This window comes from Grus americana, chromosome 3 (genome assembly GCF_028858705.1).
Source record: "Grus americana isolate bGruAme1 chromosome 3, bGruAme1.mat, whole genome shotgun sequence".
Taxonomy (NCBI): domain Eukaryota; kingdom Metazoa; phylum Chordata; class Aves; order Gruiformes; family Gruidae; genus Grus; species Grus americana.
The window spans coordinates 115,918,400-115,934,845 of NC_072854.1; the positions used below are offsets into that span (position 1 = coordinate 115,918,400).

The window sequence follows — 16,446 nt, forward strand, 5'->3', positions numbered from 1 at the left end:
TTGCCTTTCAGGGCTGGAGAGCCGAGCCCCACTTGGGCTTTATGCCAGATGGTTAGCAGACTGGAACCAGAGGGATGGGTTATTTCTTTTAAAGGAGGAAAAGGAATTGGCAGCAGGAGTGAGCTTATTAAATTGTCTTGGTCTACTTTTATTAATGCGTTTGCAGAGTCGGCAGGTAGACTCACAACTGAGAGAATTTCACCAGCAAAACAGCCTTTTTCTAGCGTGGGCTCTCTCTCAGTGTTTCCAAGCTCCTGGCTGAGCTTAATGCTCCCTTCTTCCTGCCAGGTACAGAGGCCCTTTTATTTTCTGACCCCAAATTTGGTTTCTGTCTTCCAACTTACTTTCAGCTCCATGTGTATTTTACTGTGTTGCAAAACCATTAATGTTTCTACTGTAGGCAGCTGAGCCAGCTCCTCTCTTACACATCCACTGTCTATTAAGGCACCATTTAAAAAGAGGTAGCGCACCTCTGAGCCACCTTTTTGTTGATATTTGCATATCTCCCTTGAAGGTATCTATGTAAATGTTACCATAGAGGAGCATTTAAATTGAGCTGCTTCTTCCTTGTTACAGAAGGACAGAAAGATTTTTCCTTACATTTTCTCCCTGCTCCTTACCCCCTATTTTGCTTATGCCCATTTGTCTCCTTCATTTTCTGCTGTGATACTTGGTATTATATTTCCCACCAAGCCTCTGAAGGAGACAATACCAGGAGTCTTTTTCTATAGCCTCTGTTCCGAAAGACAGAGTTCACGTGCAATATACAGCCAGAAAGTAAGGGCATATGAGAAAGATGGGTTCTCCCTACAGCCTAGGACACTGGAATTAATAAACCTCTTTTTTTCTTTGCTGTTGTCCCTCTGTGCGGTAGCTTGAGGGTATTTGACTTCAGATGTGCTATGCAATGTTTTAGCGGTTAGTTGCAATAATTGGATGCCGTGAGATTTAATAGTGACTGAGTGAGCAGTAGTAGTGACTGAATGATTCAGTGAGTGTGAGTACTGACAGAAGCTACCCAAAAGGTAGGTCTGAAGCCTCTTCTAACAGCAATGCATAACAGGATTTTCTGGGAAGAACAGTTTCTGTTTCTCCTGTGCTTAATGGTTGGCTTCTTATCTCTCTGTCTCGTCAGGGAGAGCTCATCCCACAAATGCTCTACAGCTAAAGAATTGTTCCTGAACTGAATATGGAAGGCTGTGTCCTGCCCTATAACAGAGGAATGGAGTCCTGTCTCCCTTCTTCCTTTCAGAACCCTAAATCCAACAAAGGAGAAGCTGTCACTTTACAAGGAGATACAGCAGTTTCCTTTTCAGACAGTGGTGCAACCCAATGGGTGCATTTTACAGCTGTATCTGGGCTACTGGCCCTTTTAATTTACAATGAAGTTTACTGAACAGTTTGCTTAGGTATTGAGTTTCATCTCTTAAACTGAGACTTCAGCCTTGTTAGTCTTTCACTTAGGTCTTGGCAAGAAAGTTTGTCAGAAGACTGGGCATTTCAGAGAAGTTTTCTATGTGCTGTGCCCATTAGATTTTTTGGTAGCTCCAATTTACTACAGAGTCTGGAGTGGGGAAAGCCAGTCTGAATTTGCCTGGATCCACAGGAGCGCTCAGGGAGATGCTTCTCTGCTGTGGTCCAAGATGGTACAAGCAGTACCTATAGATAGTTTTGTAGTCTTATAGATTGTTTTGTGATCCTTGTACGAGCCATCAATAAATTGTCTCAGCCATGGGGTTCTTGGGGGCCTTTCATTACCATGTATCCACCATAGTTTCCCAATTTTCCTTTGTGTTTTGCCTTCCTTCCTATTGAATGACCATTTTCATAGCGCCTCAGTATGAGAACCTTCCTAAGCTTTGATTCCCTCACAGGAGCAGACACAGAAGAAAAAGATCTTGGCGAAATTCTGGAATTCTGTCCAGAACTGAGTCAGGATCTTTTTGATTTGAGAAAGACCTTTTAGTCTTTAGAGGGAGATCAGGATCTCAGTTTTACACCAGATCTCAGTTTGCACCGATGAAACTATCTGGTAGCACTGCTGTATGCCCAGGGTACATCAGCAGTGGAACAGGACAGTCCACAATGCTCTTACAGGAATTAAGAATATGCTGAATTAAGAATGTACTTTAATTCCTGGTTTGCCTTAGCTGCAGATCTTGGCGGTATGTCAATGCGCAGTTGCTGATGATATTTATTGCATCTGACTGCACTTCGATGAGCAGAGAACTTCCTGCTGTCCCCCTACCCCCACACACTTCTCCCCATCCTCTGCCTTGATGATCCCATGGGTTTGTGGCTCATCTTTGGAAGTAATTTTTTTCTAGTGGGATGCTTGTCAGATCCTGTCAGCTACAAATTGCTCTACTGAAGGTGCAGAAATAGAAATCCTTACCTGTTACTTGTGGTAGTGGGCTTTTTTCTTCTCTGAATCTCAGGACAATCATTTGCAGCAATTCTCCCAACAACTCTCAGTGTGATTTAACATACTGGGTGCTTTTTAGGTCTTTTATCTGCACCATCAGCTGGCACCAGCTGATTTGGAAGGTGTGTTACTGCCCAGTGCATTGGTAGCAATAGAGTGTGCTGTTTAAGGTGGAAGACATCAGAGTGAAGTGAGGAGAAAAACACAGAAACTTCGTTGCCATGGTAGGAGGGTTAATATTTTAATCAGATTTCTGCTCAATTTTTCTGCTTATTCTGTGTCCCAAATGTATCTGGTCTTAGGAAGAAAGAAGAGAAAGAACTGTGATATCTACTAATTTATTTTTCCTTGGGGTGACTTTGAGCAGAGGTATAACCTTGTGCAGCATATGCATGAAAGCCAGTTTGGTCAGCTCGCATGGAGAAGTGAGTGGCACGAGGCCTCTGAGCACAGAGGAATCCAGAAGAAATGTGTTTGCTTATGGCCAATATACACAAATCTAAAGCCTTCACCGGGGGTTTGCAGCACTCCACAAAGTGTCTGACACACCAAATGCATGTGCTAGAAATCCCCAGGCTTTTGTTCTTGCACACAATCCTGGCAGCATAACCAGCAATGCAGCTGGTATTTTGTCTTACACGTGTAGAAGTGTGAGGAGGTAGAGAGAGAAGACTCCACTGAGGGCAAAAAAAAGCCTTTGGAAAAAAATTATGATTATCCTTGTATTGGATATTAAAAAAGGCAGGCAAAAAATGTCTTCAGTTAGACTTATTCACAAGGACATCTTCCTTTTTGTAGGCTCTTGTGAAAAGTAGGAAATATAAAGATGTAAAAACCATCCTAAAGCCTTATATTGCTTTGAGGTACTTTTGTAGGTGTTCCTCCAAACAGGTCTGCTCTGGATGTGGCTTTGCTTCTTTTCAGTTATGTGCTGGTTTTGGTTGAGATAGAGTTAATTTTCTTCATAGTAGCTAGTACGGGGCTGTGTTTTGGATTTGTGCTGAAAGCAGTGTTGATAACACAGGGGTGTTTTAGTTACTGCTGAGCAGTGCTTACACAGAGCCAAGGCCTTTTCTGCTTCTCACACTGCCCCACCAGTGAGTAGGCTGGGGGTGCACAAGAAGTTGTGAGGGGACACAGCCAGGACAGCTGACCCTGACTGACCAAAGGGATATTCCATACCATATGACATCATGCTCAGCATATAAAGCTGGGGGAAGGAAAAGGAAGGGGGCGGGCGTTTGGAGTGATGGCATTTGTCTTCCCAAGTAAGTGTTATGTGTGCTGAAGCCCTGCTTTCCTGGAGATGGCTGAACACCTGCCTGCCCATGGGAAGTGGTGGATGGATTCCTTGTCTTGCTTTGTTTGTGGGTGCGGCTTTTGCTTTACCTATTAAACTGTCTTTATCTCAACCCACGAGTTTTCTCACTTTTGCCCTTCTGATTCTCTCCCCCATCCCACCAGGGGTGGGGGTTAGCGAGCAGCTGGATGGTGCTTAGCTGCCGGCTGGGGTTAAACCATGATAAGTTCTCAGGTAACGGAGGCACATCTGATTCAGATGTTAAGGCCTGGAAACCCATTCATAGGTAAAAACGATTGCTTATTGCAAAGGGACCAACTCCAGCCCTTGTAGTGAGAGTGTTGCTCACTTAATACTGCTGCTGTCATGTCCAAGGCTTTGCAAGCAGCTGTGAGAGCTGTAAACAATCCAGATGTTTTTTCCCAATGTTATAACTCCGCCTGCGAAAGGGATCATATGTCCCTAATCCGTTAAAGGTAAAGCCAGATGGGTTGGTTTAAATTGGGATTGTTAACCAATGACCAGTTTATCGATTATTGGGTTAGCAAATGATGGTTGAAAATAAATCAAACTTCTCTGAAGTTGTGTGTGCGGGGGCCACGTTCAGGCAAGGTGATGTCATTCCTTGAGGACACACAGAAAATACCTTGGGGAGGGAGACAGTTTGCAGTTAACGTCTTTTCTCCTTTTGTGCCCAGGAGAGATTTATGGCTGTTTCTGCCCAGGAACTCCTTGGGTGGCAAAGGGCTAGTGAGGTGAATTTTTGAAGCTTGCCTCGCCAAGGTGTTTTCAGGCTTGCAGTGCTGCTGAATTGAGATTGCTGGTGAGCAGGCAGGCTGAATGTATATGTGTTAATATGTGTGTGCTGATACTGGGAGAAGGCTTTGGAGGCAAGGTGGGTTTGGCAGCAGATATGAGGAAATTGCATATTACATTAGGGAAAGACGGGAGGAAATAGAGATGGATATAGTTGTTTCAAGCTCACAATGGAACAGGAAAGCAAGGCTCAAGCACAGTCACTGGTAGTTACTGGAAACCAAAATGAACAATGCTAGTTTAAACAGTAAGATGACTTGAGCTGCACAATTTCACCTTGCTGGACACAGATTTGGGGAGAGTTTACGTGATGAGCCTTTTTGCCAGTGAGTCTATAGAGGTGGGACTCACTTCCAACAAGTGAGCAACAGGCATTGGGTTGTAAGAATGTCCCCAGATGACACAGCCAGTCCTGGAAGAGGATGCTTGCTGCAAACTGGTAGAGTTTGTGCTGGGTTGTGCTGTCATGAAGAGCCTGCCGATCCCTGTGCTCCCCACTCCCAACCATCTCAAGTTGTTGGAAGAATATAGTGATGCAGACCTGACTGTAACAGACATAGACCCAGGTCACAGAGAGATCAAGTGCTTGGCCCAAGACTGCACAGGAAATTTGTGCAGTATGAGGAAACAGATGCTGATCTCCAGAACTTCAATTCCAGCCTTTAACTAGCCCTCATCCCTCCTGGGCAGCTGCCTTCTATTGGGATTTCCTGTCCATGGCAGGGTGAATTTAATCAATTAACATTGGTCCTCTGATAAGTAGAATAGTCAAAGAATGAAAGGCTTCGAGAGGAACAGATGGTGAAGTTTCAGTTTACCTTTTGGAGCAATAGCTTTTGCTGCTCTGGTGTAGAGTTTTTGGAGGTGCCACTAGGTTATAAAGCCCAAGCTAGGGGCAGAGCCTGTTGTTCTTGTACAACAGTTACTGTGGGGTGCTTGGGTACAGAGAAGTCTTCTGGTCTGCTAAGAGAAGGACTGTGTTGTTTCTGCTTCACCTTCAGAAGTAAGAAAACAACCTAATAAATAAAAGATGAAAAATTAGGCTTTTGAAAGGCACATTTTCAAAAGTAAGGCATGCAAATCAGTGCATCCATTAATCAGAGGGCTGGAGCACCTCTTCTGTGAAGACAGGCTGAGAGAGTTGGGGTTGTTCAGCCTGGAGAAGAGGAGGGTCCAGGGAGACCATATTGCAGCCTTTCAATACTTAAAAGGGTCTTATAAGAAAGATCGTGACAAACTTTTTAGTAGGCCCTGTTGCAACAGGACAAGGGGTGAGGGTTTTAAACTAAAAGAGGGTAGACTTAGACTAGATATAAGGAAGACATTTTTTATGACAAGGGTGGTGAAACACTGGAACAGGTTGTCCGGACAGGTGGTAGATGAAATACCAGAATGTTTACAGCAGAGTCAATAAAACTCTGCAGAATTAGGCCCTTTAAAATTCATCACACTCTAACTAAATTGCATGCTAACAGAGATTTCAGATCTCCTGCAAAACCCACAAATCTGAAAATCTTGCCTCATGAGTATGAGGAAGAATGTCTAGGGCCTCAGCTCCTGTCCTTAGCTGGTACATACAGGTAGTCACTGGTGCTGTGTATTTCTTCTCTCCCTGCAGCCAGTGTTGCAGCTCCCAATTATTGAAGCAGGGACCAGCCCTGGATCTTCTTGAAAAGCTGAGCCTGAAGTTCTCTTTATAACAGATGTGACAGGTCTCCCCCAGCCAAGACAGCTGAGGTAAAAAGTGCGTGACCTCCGGGACCTCTGCCCTTCATTCTTTGCATCCATAAAATCATACCAGAAGAAAGACACTTTGGAGCATTTTCACAAACTCATTAAATGAGCTAGAGAGGTGTTAATGGTAGAGCTGTGGAACATTTGTGCATACAACCCTGCCACTCATCAGTGATAAAAGGAAGACTAGGGAAGATGTGGGCCCTCTCTGGAAGGAAATGGGAGACCTGGTGTGTTGGGTTTGCGTGGCAAGGTTTTGGTAGCGGGGGGGCTACAGGGGTGGCTTCTGTGAGAAGCTCCTAGAAGATCCCCCTGTGTCTGACAGAGCCAATGCCGGCCGGCTCTAAGACGGACCCGCCGCCGGCCAAGGCCGAGCCAATCATCGCCTCTGTGATAACATATTTAAGAAGAAGAAAAAACACTGAGAGGGAGAGAGCTTTTGCAGCCGGAGAGAGGAGTGAGGAGATGTAAGAAACTCTGCAGACACCAAGGTCAGTGCAGAAGGAGGGGGAGGAGGCGCTCCAGGCGCCGGAGCAGAGATTCCCCTGCAGCCCGTGGTGAAGGCCATGGTGAGACAGGCTGTCCCCCTGCAGCCCATGGAGGAAGGATGATGGGGAGCAGAGATTCCACCTGCAGCCCGTGGAGGACCCCACGCCGGAGCAGGTGGAGGCACCCACAGGAGGCTGTGACCCCGTGGGAAGCCCGCGCTGGAGCAGGCTCCTGGCGGGACCTGTGGCCCCGTGGAGAGAGGAGCCCACGCCGGAGCAGGTTTGCTGGCAGGACTTGTGACCCCGTGGGGGACCCACGCTGGAGCAGTCTCTTCCGGAAGGTCTGCACCCCGTGGGAGGGACCCCACGCTGGAGCAGTTGGTGAAGAACTGCAGCCCGTGGGAAGGACTCCTGTGGGAGAAGTTGGTGGAGGACTGCCTGCCGTGGGAGGGACCCCACGCTGGAGCAGGGGCAGAGTGTGAGGAGTCCTCCCCCTGAGGAGGAAGGAGCGGCAGAGACACCGTGTGATGAACTGACCACAACCCCCATTCCCCGTCCCCCTCTGCCGCGGCCGGGGAGGAGGGAGAGGAATCGGGAGTAAAGTTAAGCCCGGGAAGGAGGGAGGGGTGGGAGGAGGTGTTTGAAGGTTTGGTTTTATTTCTCATTGCCCTACTCTGTTTTGCTTGATAATAAATGAGATGACTTTTTTTTCCAAGTTGGGTCGGTTTTGCCCGTGACGGTAATTAGCGACTGATCTCTCCCCGTCCTCATCTCCACCCACGAGCCTCTCGCTACATTTTCTCTGCCCTGTCCGGTTGAGGAGGGGAGCGATCGAGCAGCTTTGGTGGGTCGGCCGCAAAAGAAACCCACCCCAGAACCCCAAGCAGAGAGTCCCAGAGGGGAGGGTGGACGTTGGAAAGGACCTGTGGAGGTCCTTGGGTCCAACATCTGCTCAGGCAGGCTCCCCTAGAGCAGCTTGCCCAGGACCTCGTCCTCTGGAGCTTTGAGTATCTCCCGGGAGGAGCGCCGGGAGGGGAGCGCAAGGGCAGGACGTAGGCAGGGCACGATGGCCAGGAAGGGCTCGAGGTCCCTACGCAGCCGCCGTCCCCTGCAGCCATCCTCCTTGCGCGCTGATTGTCGGGCAGTTTCCTCAGACCCGCTTCGCTCACGGCAAGGGCAGAGATTAACTGCCACGCCGGGCGCTCTAAATGCCTCAGCTCACCCAAAAAGCTTTGGAAGCGGCTCCAGCAGCAGCCGGGCTGCCGAGGCTTCGGTGCATGCCCGTGTGATGCAGGGGACGCCCGCACCATTCTGTGTTTGGAAGCGTTATCACCGTCGGCTCGGCAGCCCTTTTGCTTGTAAGCGCACGTGTTGCAAGTTATGAGTTACAAATTACAGCTGTGACTTAGAGAACTTGTAACTTTGAAACCTAATGAATGAATTGGCGAAGGAGTGAATCCACACGTCAGACTGGTCTGGACAAAGTGGATGTAGCCCTTGGTTGCCATTCTTCTTTGTGTGTTTTATGAACTCATAGACTAGAGTTGAATTTATGGAGTACGTTGTCCTACCAATGTGAGAGATCCAAACAGACCACGACGCTGCGCAGTCCAGAAGCAGCTTCCTCCTGTTGCTTGGCACGGTCTGCTGGACAGGGTGGGTGCTATTTACTGGTTTGAGCAGCTCTACAGAAAGCTGCTCAGCAGTAGCCAACGCACCCCTTGGGTTCTCAAGGCTGTTTGCAGCACAGATGCAAAGCACAGCCCCGTAGCAGCTCCTGGGAAGAAATGTCCTGATGCAGCTCATCCAACGGTTGCATTTCAGGACTTCTGCTGCTCCCTCTTTAAACTCTGCTGGCCTTCGCTGGGCTACGGCGGCAGCACTTCAGGCTGGTCTAGGTTCTGCCAATCGTCCTGGGGCATGAACGGTCCTAGCGAGACCAGCCTTCAGACATCCCAGGCCCTGGAGACCTGCCCGGCGGGGGGAAGGCTGGAGCAAAGAAGAGGTGCCCTCCGTGCAAGAGGCTCCGGCAGGATGAGGTGTCAGAGGATGAGATTAGAGAAGACTTGAGCAAAGCGGGGAGGCAGAAGACGTCCCTGTCGGGCCCCCACGGGGTGCACCCTCAAGTGCCGAGGGGGCTGGCAGGTGGCCTTGCGAGGCCCCTCCACAAGGGAGATGCGCCTGAGGACTGGAAGAAAGCAAAGAGCCCATGGGCTGAGGAGCAGCGCAGTGGCCGGGAAAGCGGCCGAGCGGCCGGCCCCAGGGGGTGGTGGCCGGTGGCACCAAGTCGAGTCGGAGGCCAGGGAGGAGCGGTGAGCCGCGAGGCAAGGGGCAGTGCCAGCAGGTGGAGGCAGGTGGTCCTCGCCCCGGGCTGTGCCCTGCTCTGGGCTCCCCAGTGCAAGGCAGCCATGGCCATCCTGGAGAGAACCCTCAGCCCAGTGCCCCCCCCAGTGCCCCTCCCACTTTCCGTTGGGCTCCCAGCGTTGGTCAGTTGGAGCCAACAGCCCGCAGAGACAGCAGCACGGAGCTGTGCTGGCTGCGAGGAGGCAGGATCTGGCCGAGCAGCCACTAGCACCGGCACCGGCGGCCCGCTTCCCATCCTCGCCATCGCCGGCTGGCGCGAGTCCTTGGTGCCCGGCGAGGGGCCTCCTGTCCCGGGCGCGATGGGCCAGGCCAACTGCTGCTGCGGCTCCAGGTAGGCTCCCCGGGCGGCTTGGGGACACGCGGGCACGGCCGGGCCCCGCAGCAGCAGCAGCAGCAGCAGCAGCAGCAGCAGCAGCAGCAGCAGCCTTTCTCATGCCCGCCGCTCGCTGCTCCGCAGGGAGGCTCTCAGCGAGGCCGAGGCGGTGCTGAGCGCGGACGTGCAGCTGAGCCGGGGCCGCGAGAGGAGCGCGAGGCGCCTTCTCCTCCTCCAAGACGAGCTGGTGGTGGCCAAGTTGCAGTAAGAGCCTCAGCGCCCCGCTGCCTTTGCCCCATGCCTGACCCCGGCACCATTGCGGGGACACCCGGGCACCAGCCCCAGGCCCCGGGACCTTGGTGCTGGACGCATCGATCCACGTCCGTGCCAAGGGCAGGTGGGGGAGCCCGAGGAGGCCACCTCCATGCAGCTCCCCGCCTTCCCCTGCTCTCCGCAGAGGTGGCACCAGCCTGCGCCCACAGCTGCGCCTGGCCCTGGAGCAGCTGTGGGTGCTGAGCGGCAGGAAGGAGGCGGCGGGGGAGGAAGAAGAGGAGGAGCAGGAAGGCAGCGGCGTGGACAGGAGCTCCCTCGTCTTCGTCTGGCCCAGCGGCTCCTGCATTGCCACTTTCGGGCGAGTTGTGCTCCACGGGGCTTCGTCCTGCCCCGTCTCCTTGCCCATGGGGCAGGGCTGTGCCGGCGCCCGCCTCTGCCCACGGGCTGGGGGGCAGCGGGGCCTGACGCTCTTTCTCCTCCTCTCTGTCTGCAGCTCCCGGGCACTGAAGGAGCTGTGGCTGGGCACACTGCTGGGGTGAGCCGGGGGAGGGATGCTCCGGGCGCAGCCCGACGGGGGAAGACAGCTCCCCAGCTGGGGAGAGGTGCCCCCGCGGCACCCCCCGACAAGAGAGAAGAGGTGTCTTGGGGCTCAGCCGGCCCTCTCCCTGTCCCTTCTTGTGGCACAGGGCACCCGAAGGAGCCGCGAAAGTGCGGGTGACCCGTCTCCCATCGCTCCAAGTCCTGGAGAAGGAGCTGAGGCGCCGCCGTGCCGTGAGTGTCTCTCTGGCCTGGGCTCTGTCCCCGAGCGAGCGCTGGTCCTGCAGCTGCCGAGCAGCAGAGGCACGGCTGCTCAGCTCCTCGCCCTCTTTCTCGCTTGGCCAGGGGAGGACATTCAGCGCCGGGAGCCTGGAGAGGCTGCTGGAGGGCCAGGCCAAGGTGAGAGCGGCGGCCTTTTGGCCACCTCTGGCTGTGCCGCCGTGTGCGGCGAGCGGAGCGAGCTCGTGCGGGACAGAGGGCTGGAGGGAGGGAGGGTGCCGCGGTGCCACTCAGGGAGCGGAGAGGCTTGGGGAGCCCCCAGGAACGCCGGCACGTCCCGGCTGTTGGCGCTGGGAGGAAACCCGCCGCGCGGGGCAGAGAGCCCGGGAGAGCGGAGGGTCCCGGCTCTGCCGCGCGCGGGCTGCCGGTGCCGGGGGGCAGCTGGCTGGTGGCCCTTTCTGCTGTGGGGCTGCCCTCTAAGCACAGCCTGCTTCTTGCAGGCCGATCGCAAGCAAGGGCTCGCGCCGGTCCCGTCCGGCGACGCGGGGGCACGCTGCCGCTCAGCAGGTGAGTATTGGAAAGCAAGGCCAGCTCCTGCAACCGACCGGCTGAGCTGTGCTCACTTGTCCCTTGAGTGTCGCCATGCAGGTGCGGTAGCCCGAGGGAGGACGTCGGCGGGAGGAGCAAGGACACCCGCTGGGCAGCGGCCGCTGGATGTGGTTCTGCGGGGACAGGGAGCCTCTGCTGCTGCTGCTGCTGCTGCTGCTGCCCCGGGGCTTGGCAGGGCGAGGGCTGGGCCGGGCTGTCCCGGTGGCACGCCGGCTCTCGGGAGCCTCCGAGCGAGCCAGAGCCGCGGTTCCGGCCGCTGGCTCCCTGCCCCCCCTGCCGCACCGCTCAGCGCTGCGCTGCAGGGCAGGGCAGGGCAGGGCAGGCTCCGGGAGCGCTGGCCTGGCGGTCTCCATTGAGGGGCTCGTGCTCTCTTTTCCTTTGCAGCAGGAGGGAGCAGCTGCAGCAGCAGGAACAGGAGGAGGACACGGCTGCCCTGGCCCTTTGCTCTGCGGCGCAGCCCGGCCGCTGCCCAGGCGCCAGGGCAGGCGGGCTGCGGCTGCAGCAGGGCGCTCTTTGGCCAGCCCCTGGCAGCCGTCTGCGGGGAGGAGGGCACGCTGCCCCGGCCCATCCAGGTAAGGCAGCCTGGACAGGGGGTCCCCAGCCCTCCAGGTGCTCCGTAGAGGCTGTGGGTGTCCCCGGGAGCTGCGGGGAGGAGGGCCTGGGCACTTCAGCCCCAGCAAGGAGCCAGGTCTGGGGCAGCGCTCTGGCCGGCGCTGTTGGAAGGCAGCTCCGCAGGCAAGCAAGCGTCCTCCTGCCTCTCCTGCAGGAGCTGCTGGCTGTCCTGCAGCAGGAAGGGCCATCGACGGAGGGGATATTCCGCCAAGCTGCCAGCGTGACAGCGCTTCGGGAGCTGCGGGAGGCCCTGGACCGCGGTGCAGAGGTGGAGCTGGGAAGGCAGCCGGCGCTGCTGCTGGCTATCCTCTTGAAGGTGAGCGCTTGGGAGCTGCCGCCGGAGGAGCTCCTGGCTGGCCTGGAGTGTCCAAAGGCTCAGCTGGAGGCCCGGGCCTTGCAGGACTTCCTGCGAAGCATCCCCTCCAAGCTCCTCGTCAACGACCTCTACGAGGACTGGATGGCCGCCATGCGGAGGACCAGCAAGGAGGAGAAGATGGCAGAGCTGAAAGCGTAAGCGTGGGCAGCAGCCTGCCTGTTGAGCAGGAGCCCTGAGCGCTGGCCGAGAGCACCTGGAGAGCTGCGCGACACAGCCGCCGCCTCCCACCTGCCTCGGGCGAGCCTGGGGGATGGCTGTGGGCAGCATCTGCTCCATGAACCTTGCGTTCCTGTTCCCTCAGGGTGGCCGAGAAGCTGCCCGCGGCCAACGTCCTCCTCCTGAAGCGGCTGCTCTCCCTCCTCCGGCGCATCGCCCGCAGCGCGGGCACCAGCAGGATGAGCTCCAGCAACCTGGCCATCTGCATGGGGCCAAGCCTGCTGAGCCCACCGCACGAGGACCTGCTCCCGCTGGAGGCCATGCTGGAGGCGACCGAGAAGGTACGCTGTCTGGCCCTGCTGGCTGCGGCCTTCCCGGCCCGTCCCATCCTCCGAGCTTGGCTGCTCAGAGGTCTCTGGCTGCCTCCTGCCTGGAGCGAGGGTCGGGAGTGGGAAAGGCCGCTTGCTCGGCCCCGTTTTCCGGCAGCTGGCTTGAGAGCAAGGCTTTGATGTGTGCAGGTGAAGGTGCTGGTGGAGTTCCTGGTGGAGAACTGCAGGGAACTCTTTGGGGAGGAGACCGCTGAGCTTTGCTGTCCAGCAGCCGAGGAGTCGCCAGCCCCCAGGCAGAGCTCCCGAGGTAAGCGGAGGGACCGAGGCTTGTCACAGCCTGGGGCTCGGGACGCCAGAACCCTCGGCGTCGTTCCTGGCGGGGCTGGGCAGCGAGCGTCGCCCTCGGAGCCCCGCTTGTCCCCTGGCCTCTCTTGGGCCGCTGCCTCTCGGGGCACGAGCGCTTTGTTTTGCTCGGCAAGGTGAGCCGAAGCGGGCAGACAGGGCAGCCGAGGGCTGAGCCCAGCAGTGGCGTAGGGCTTCGGCGGGCTTTGGCCGGAGCTGGTTTCTCCTTCCCAGAAGTCCCTCACCGTGCTGCACGTGCTTTTTCTTTCGAGGCCCGCGTTTGGCAGAGCAAAGCGTCCCTGCGGTCAGAGCAGAGCCCGAGCGTCAGGCAGATGCCTCGCCGCGCACGCCCGCCTCTCTAGAGCTCGGTGTCCTCCGAGAAGCCGGGGGAGATACGGTGGTGGGGTCTGACGCGGGAGAGGTAGGTCAGGTCCCCAAAGCCCGTGACAGCGTCTCTGGTGTGGGAGGGGAGTTTCTGGAGAGGCCAAGTGGCTGCTGTGCCCCTGCCTGGCAGCAGAGCTGCTGCGGGTTTGGGCGATTCCTCCGGCGCCCGGGATGGGCCGTGGTAACGAAAACTGGCACGCTTGTTTCTCAAAGGCACTGGGCATGTGCTCCAGCAAACCAAATGCCCACAAAACACCGTCGGAAGGGCAGAGGGGAGCAGCCGCTGACTTCCGAGGGCTTTTGCCCAGGTCCTACTTCCTATCAGAGCTTCATCGAGTCTCTTTGGAGGGGGCGGGTGGGGGGGGGGGGGGGCGCTGTGCGGACCGTGGCGGATGCAAAGCAGCCAAAGGGCTCTCCTCTGCAGAGCTGAGGTAGCGATTTGTCCGGGAGCTGCTTACGGCTCCGGGTCATCTCTTGCCACCTGCTACCTCCGACTTTTCTGTTGTAGGCACCTCCGGCTTTGCCTCCGAGCACCCCCGAGAGCGCGGCAGACTCCCCGGGGCGCCCCGAAGAACTGGCGAGCCTTTCAAGGGAAAGAAGGTAAACTGAGCCGGTTGTGGTTCGAATGGGAACGGACTCCAGCGGATGGTGGCTTTCCCTCGCTGATACCTCTGTGGGATGGAAAGGTTTGCAGGCTCTCCCCAGGCCGAGGGAAAAAGAAGAGAGCGAAAGAGGAAACAGGCCTGGGGGGAGGAGAGTGAAAGCCCCGTGGAAGAGACGAGGAGGAAGAAGAGGGCAGAAGTTTCTGGGGCTGGACCAAAGAGAAGAGGCAGGAGGGTGCAGGAGGCCAGGAGGCCCACGTGGAAGAGACGAGGAGGAAGAAGAGGGCAGAAGTTTCTGGGGCTGGACCAAAGAGAAGAGGCAGGAGGGTGCAGGAGGCCAGGAGGCCCAGGTGTGTACCAGGCTCTGCCGCCCATCTTTGCCACGAACGGTTCCTCGTGAAGGGTGTGCCCCAAGGAGAGGGGAACAAAGCCCTGCCTCGTCCTGCCCTTCTGGCTTTATGGGAGCTTTCTGACTCTGTTGTTGCAGGTGCCGATTCATTTTCCCTGGCTGAAGCGCTGTGAGTCCTGGGCCCCCGCAGCTGTTGTCCACAAATAAAATGATCTTTTGTCTCTTCGGACTGTGCCTCCTGCCGTGGGATATTCGGGAGTGGGGAGCTGTGGTCTGGGGATGAATTGTCAGGGAGGAGTCTGGGATCGTCCCTTGTCCCAGCACCCTTTGCAGCAGGCATCAGGGCCGAGTGGAGGCGCTTTAGGAGGGAAACTGTAATGGGTTTGCGTGGCAAGGTTTTGGCAGCGGGGGGGGGCCTACAGCGGTGGCTTCTGTGAGAAGCTGCTAGAAGCTTCCCCCGTGTCCGATAGAGCCAATGCCGGCCGGCTCTAAGACGGACCCGCCGCCGGCCAAGGCCGAGCCCATCAGCGACGGTGGTAGCGCCTATGGGATAACATAGTTAAGAAGGGAAAAAACCCCCCTAGCGGGAGCTTTTGCAGCCGGAGAGAGGAGTGAGGAGATGTGAGAAACTCTGCAGACACCAAGGTCAGTGCAGAAGGAGGGGGAGGAGGCGCTCCAGGCGCCGGAGCAGAGATTCCCCTGCAGCCCGTGGAGAAGACCATGGTGAGGCAGGCTGTCCCCCTGCAGCCCACGGAGGAAGGATGATGGGGAGCAGAGATTCCACCTGCAGCCCGTGGAGGACCCCACGCCGGAGCAGGTGGAGGCACCCACAGGAGGCTGTGACCCCGTGGGAAGCCCGCGCTGGAGCAGGCTCCTGGCGGGACCTGTGGCCCCGTGGAGAGAGGAGCCCACGCCGGAGCAGGTTTGCTGGCAGGACTTGTGACCCCGTGGGGGACCCACGCTGGAGCAGTCTCTTCCGGAAGGTCTGCACCCCGTGGGAGGGACCCCACGCTGGAGCAGTTGGTGAAGAACTGCAGCCCGTGGGAAGGACTCCTGTGGGAGAAGTTGGTGGAGGACTGCCTGCCGTGGGAGGGACCCCACGCTGGAGCAGGGGCAGAGTGTGAGGAGTCCTCCCCCTGAGGAGGAAGGAGCGGCAGAGACACCGTGTGATGAACTGACCACAACCCCCATTCCCCGTCCCCCTCTGCCGCGGCCGGGGAGGAGGGAGAGGAATCGGGAGTAAAGTTAAGCCCGGGAAGGAGGGAGGGGTGGGAGGAGGTGTTTGAAGGTTTGGTTTTATTTCTCATTGCCCTACTCTGTTTTGCTTGATAATAAATGAGATGACTTTTTTTTCCAAGTTGGGTCGGTTTTGCCCGTGACGGTAATTAGCGACTGATCTCTCCCCGTCCTCATCTCCACCCACGAGCCTCTCGCTACATTTTCTCTGCCCTGTCCGGTTGAGGAGGGGAGCGATCGAGCAGCTTTGGTGGGTCGGCCGCAAAAGAAACCCACCCCAGAACCCCAAGCAGAGAGTCCCAGAGGGGAGGGTGGACGTTGGAAAGGACCTGTGGAGGTCCTTGGGTCCAACATCTGCTCAGGCAGGCTCCCCTAGAGCAGCTTGCCCAGGACCTCGTCCTCTGGAGCTTTGAGTATCTCCCGGGAGGAGCGCCGGGAGGGGAGCGCAAGGGCAGGACGTAGGCAGGGCACGATGGCCAGGAAGGGCTCGAGGTCCCTACGCAGCCGCCGTCCCCTGCAGCCATCCTCCTTGCGCGCTGATTGTCGGGCAGTTTCCTCAGACCCGCTTCGCTCACGGCAAGGGCAGAGATTAACTGCCACGCCGGGCGCTCTAAATGCCTCAGCTCACCCAAAAAGCTTTGGAAGCGGCTCCAGCAGCAGCCGGGCTGCCGAGGCTTCGGTGCATGCCCGTGTGATGCAGGGGACGCCCGCACCATTCTGTGTTTGGAAGCGTTATCACCGTCGGCTCGGCAGCCCTTTTGCTTGTAAGCGCACGTGTTGCAAGTTATGAGTTACAAATTACAGCTGTGACTTAGAGAACTTGTAACTTTGAAACCTAATGAATGAATTGGCGAAGGAGTGAATCCACACGTCAGACTGGTCTGGACAAAGTGGATGTAGCCCTTGGTTGCCATTCTTCTTTGTGTGTTTTATGAACTCATAGACTAGAGTTGAATTTATGGAGTACGTTGTCCTACCAATG

The 16,446-nt window shown here is 56.4% G+C and overlaps 1 protein-coding gene across 1 annotated transcript; it reads left to right on the forward strand.

Annotated features, from left to right (window-relative positions):
• Positions 1 to 9,171: 9,171 nt before the first annotated feature.
• On the forward strand, positions 9,172 to 14,358 carry LOC129204600 (uncharacterized). Its single transcript, XM_054820826.1, has 13 exons — positions 9,172 to 9,458; positions 9,898 to 10,071; positions 10,207 to 10,248; positions 10,400 to 10,649; positions 10,970 to 11,036; positions 11,436 to 11,650; positions 11,845 to 12,006; positions 12,091 to 12,200; positions 12,368 to 12,563; positions 12,741 to 12,858; positions 13,166 to 13,314; positions 13,786 to 13,877; positions 13,964 to 14,358. Exons 1-13 carry the CDS (start codon positions 9,172 to 9,174, stop codon positions 14,277 to 14,279), a joined length of 2,178 nt encoding a protein of 725 aa, XP_054676801.1. The 3' UTR covers positions 14,280 to 14,358.
• The last annotated feature ends 2,088 nt before the right edge of the window (positions 14,359 to 16,446 follow it).

What these genes read in the sequence shown, in the direction of transcription:
- LOC129204600 (XM_054820826.1), top strand. Translation starts at nt 9,172, where the DNA reads ATGGCCATCCTGGAGAGAACCCTCAGCCCAGTGCCCCCCCCAGTGCCC. An exon ending in TGGCTGGGCACACTGCTGGG is followed by an intron (nt 10,249 to 10,399) that starts GTGAGCCGGGGG and finishes CTTGTGGCACAG; the next exon opens with GGCACCCGAAGGAGCCGCGA. An exon ending in CCCCAGGCAGAGCTCCCGAG is followed by an intron (nt 12,859 to 13,165) that starts GTAAGCGGAGGG and finishes TTTTCTTTCGAG; the next exon opens with GCCCGCGTTTGGCAGAGCAA.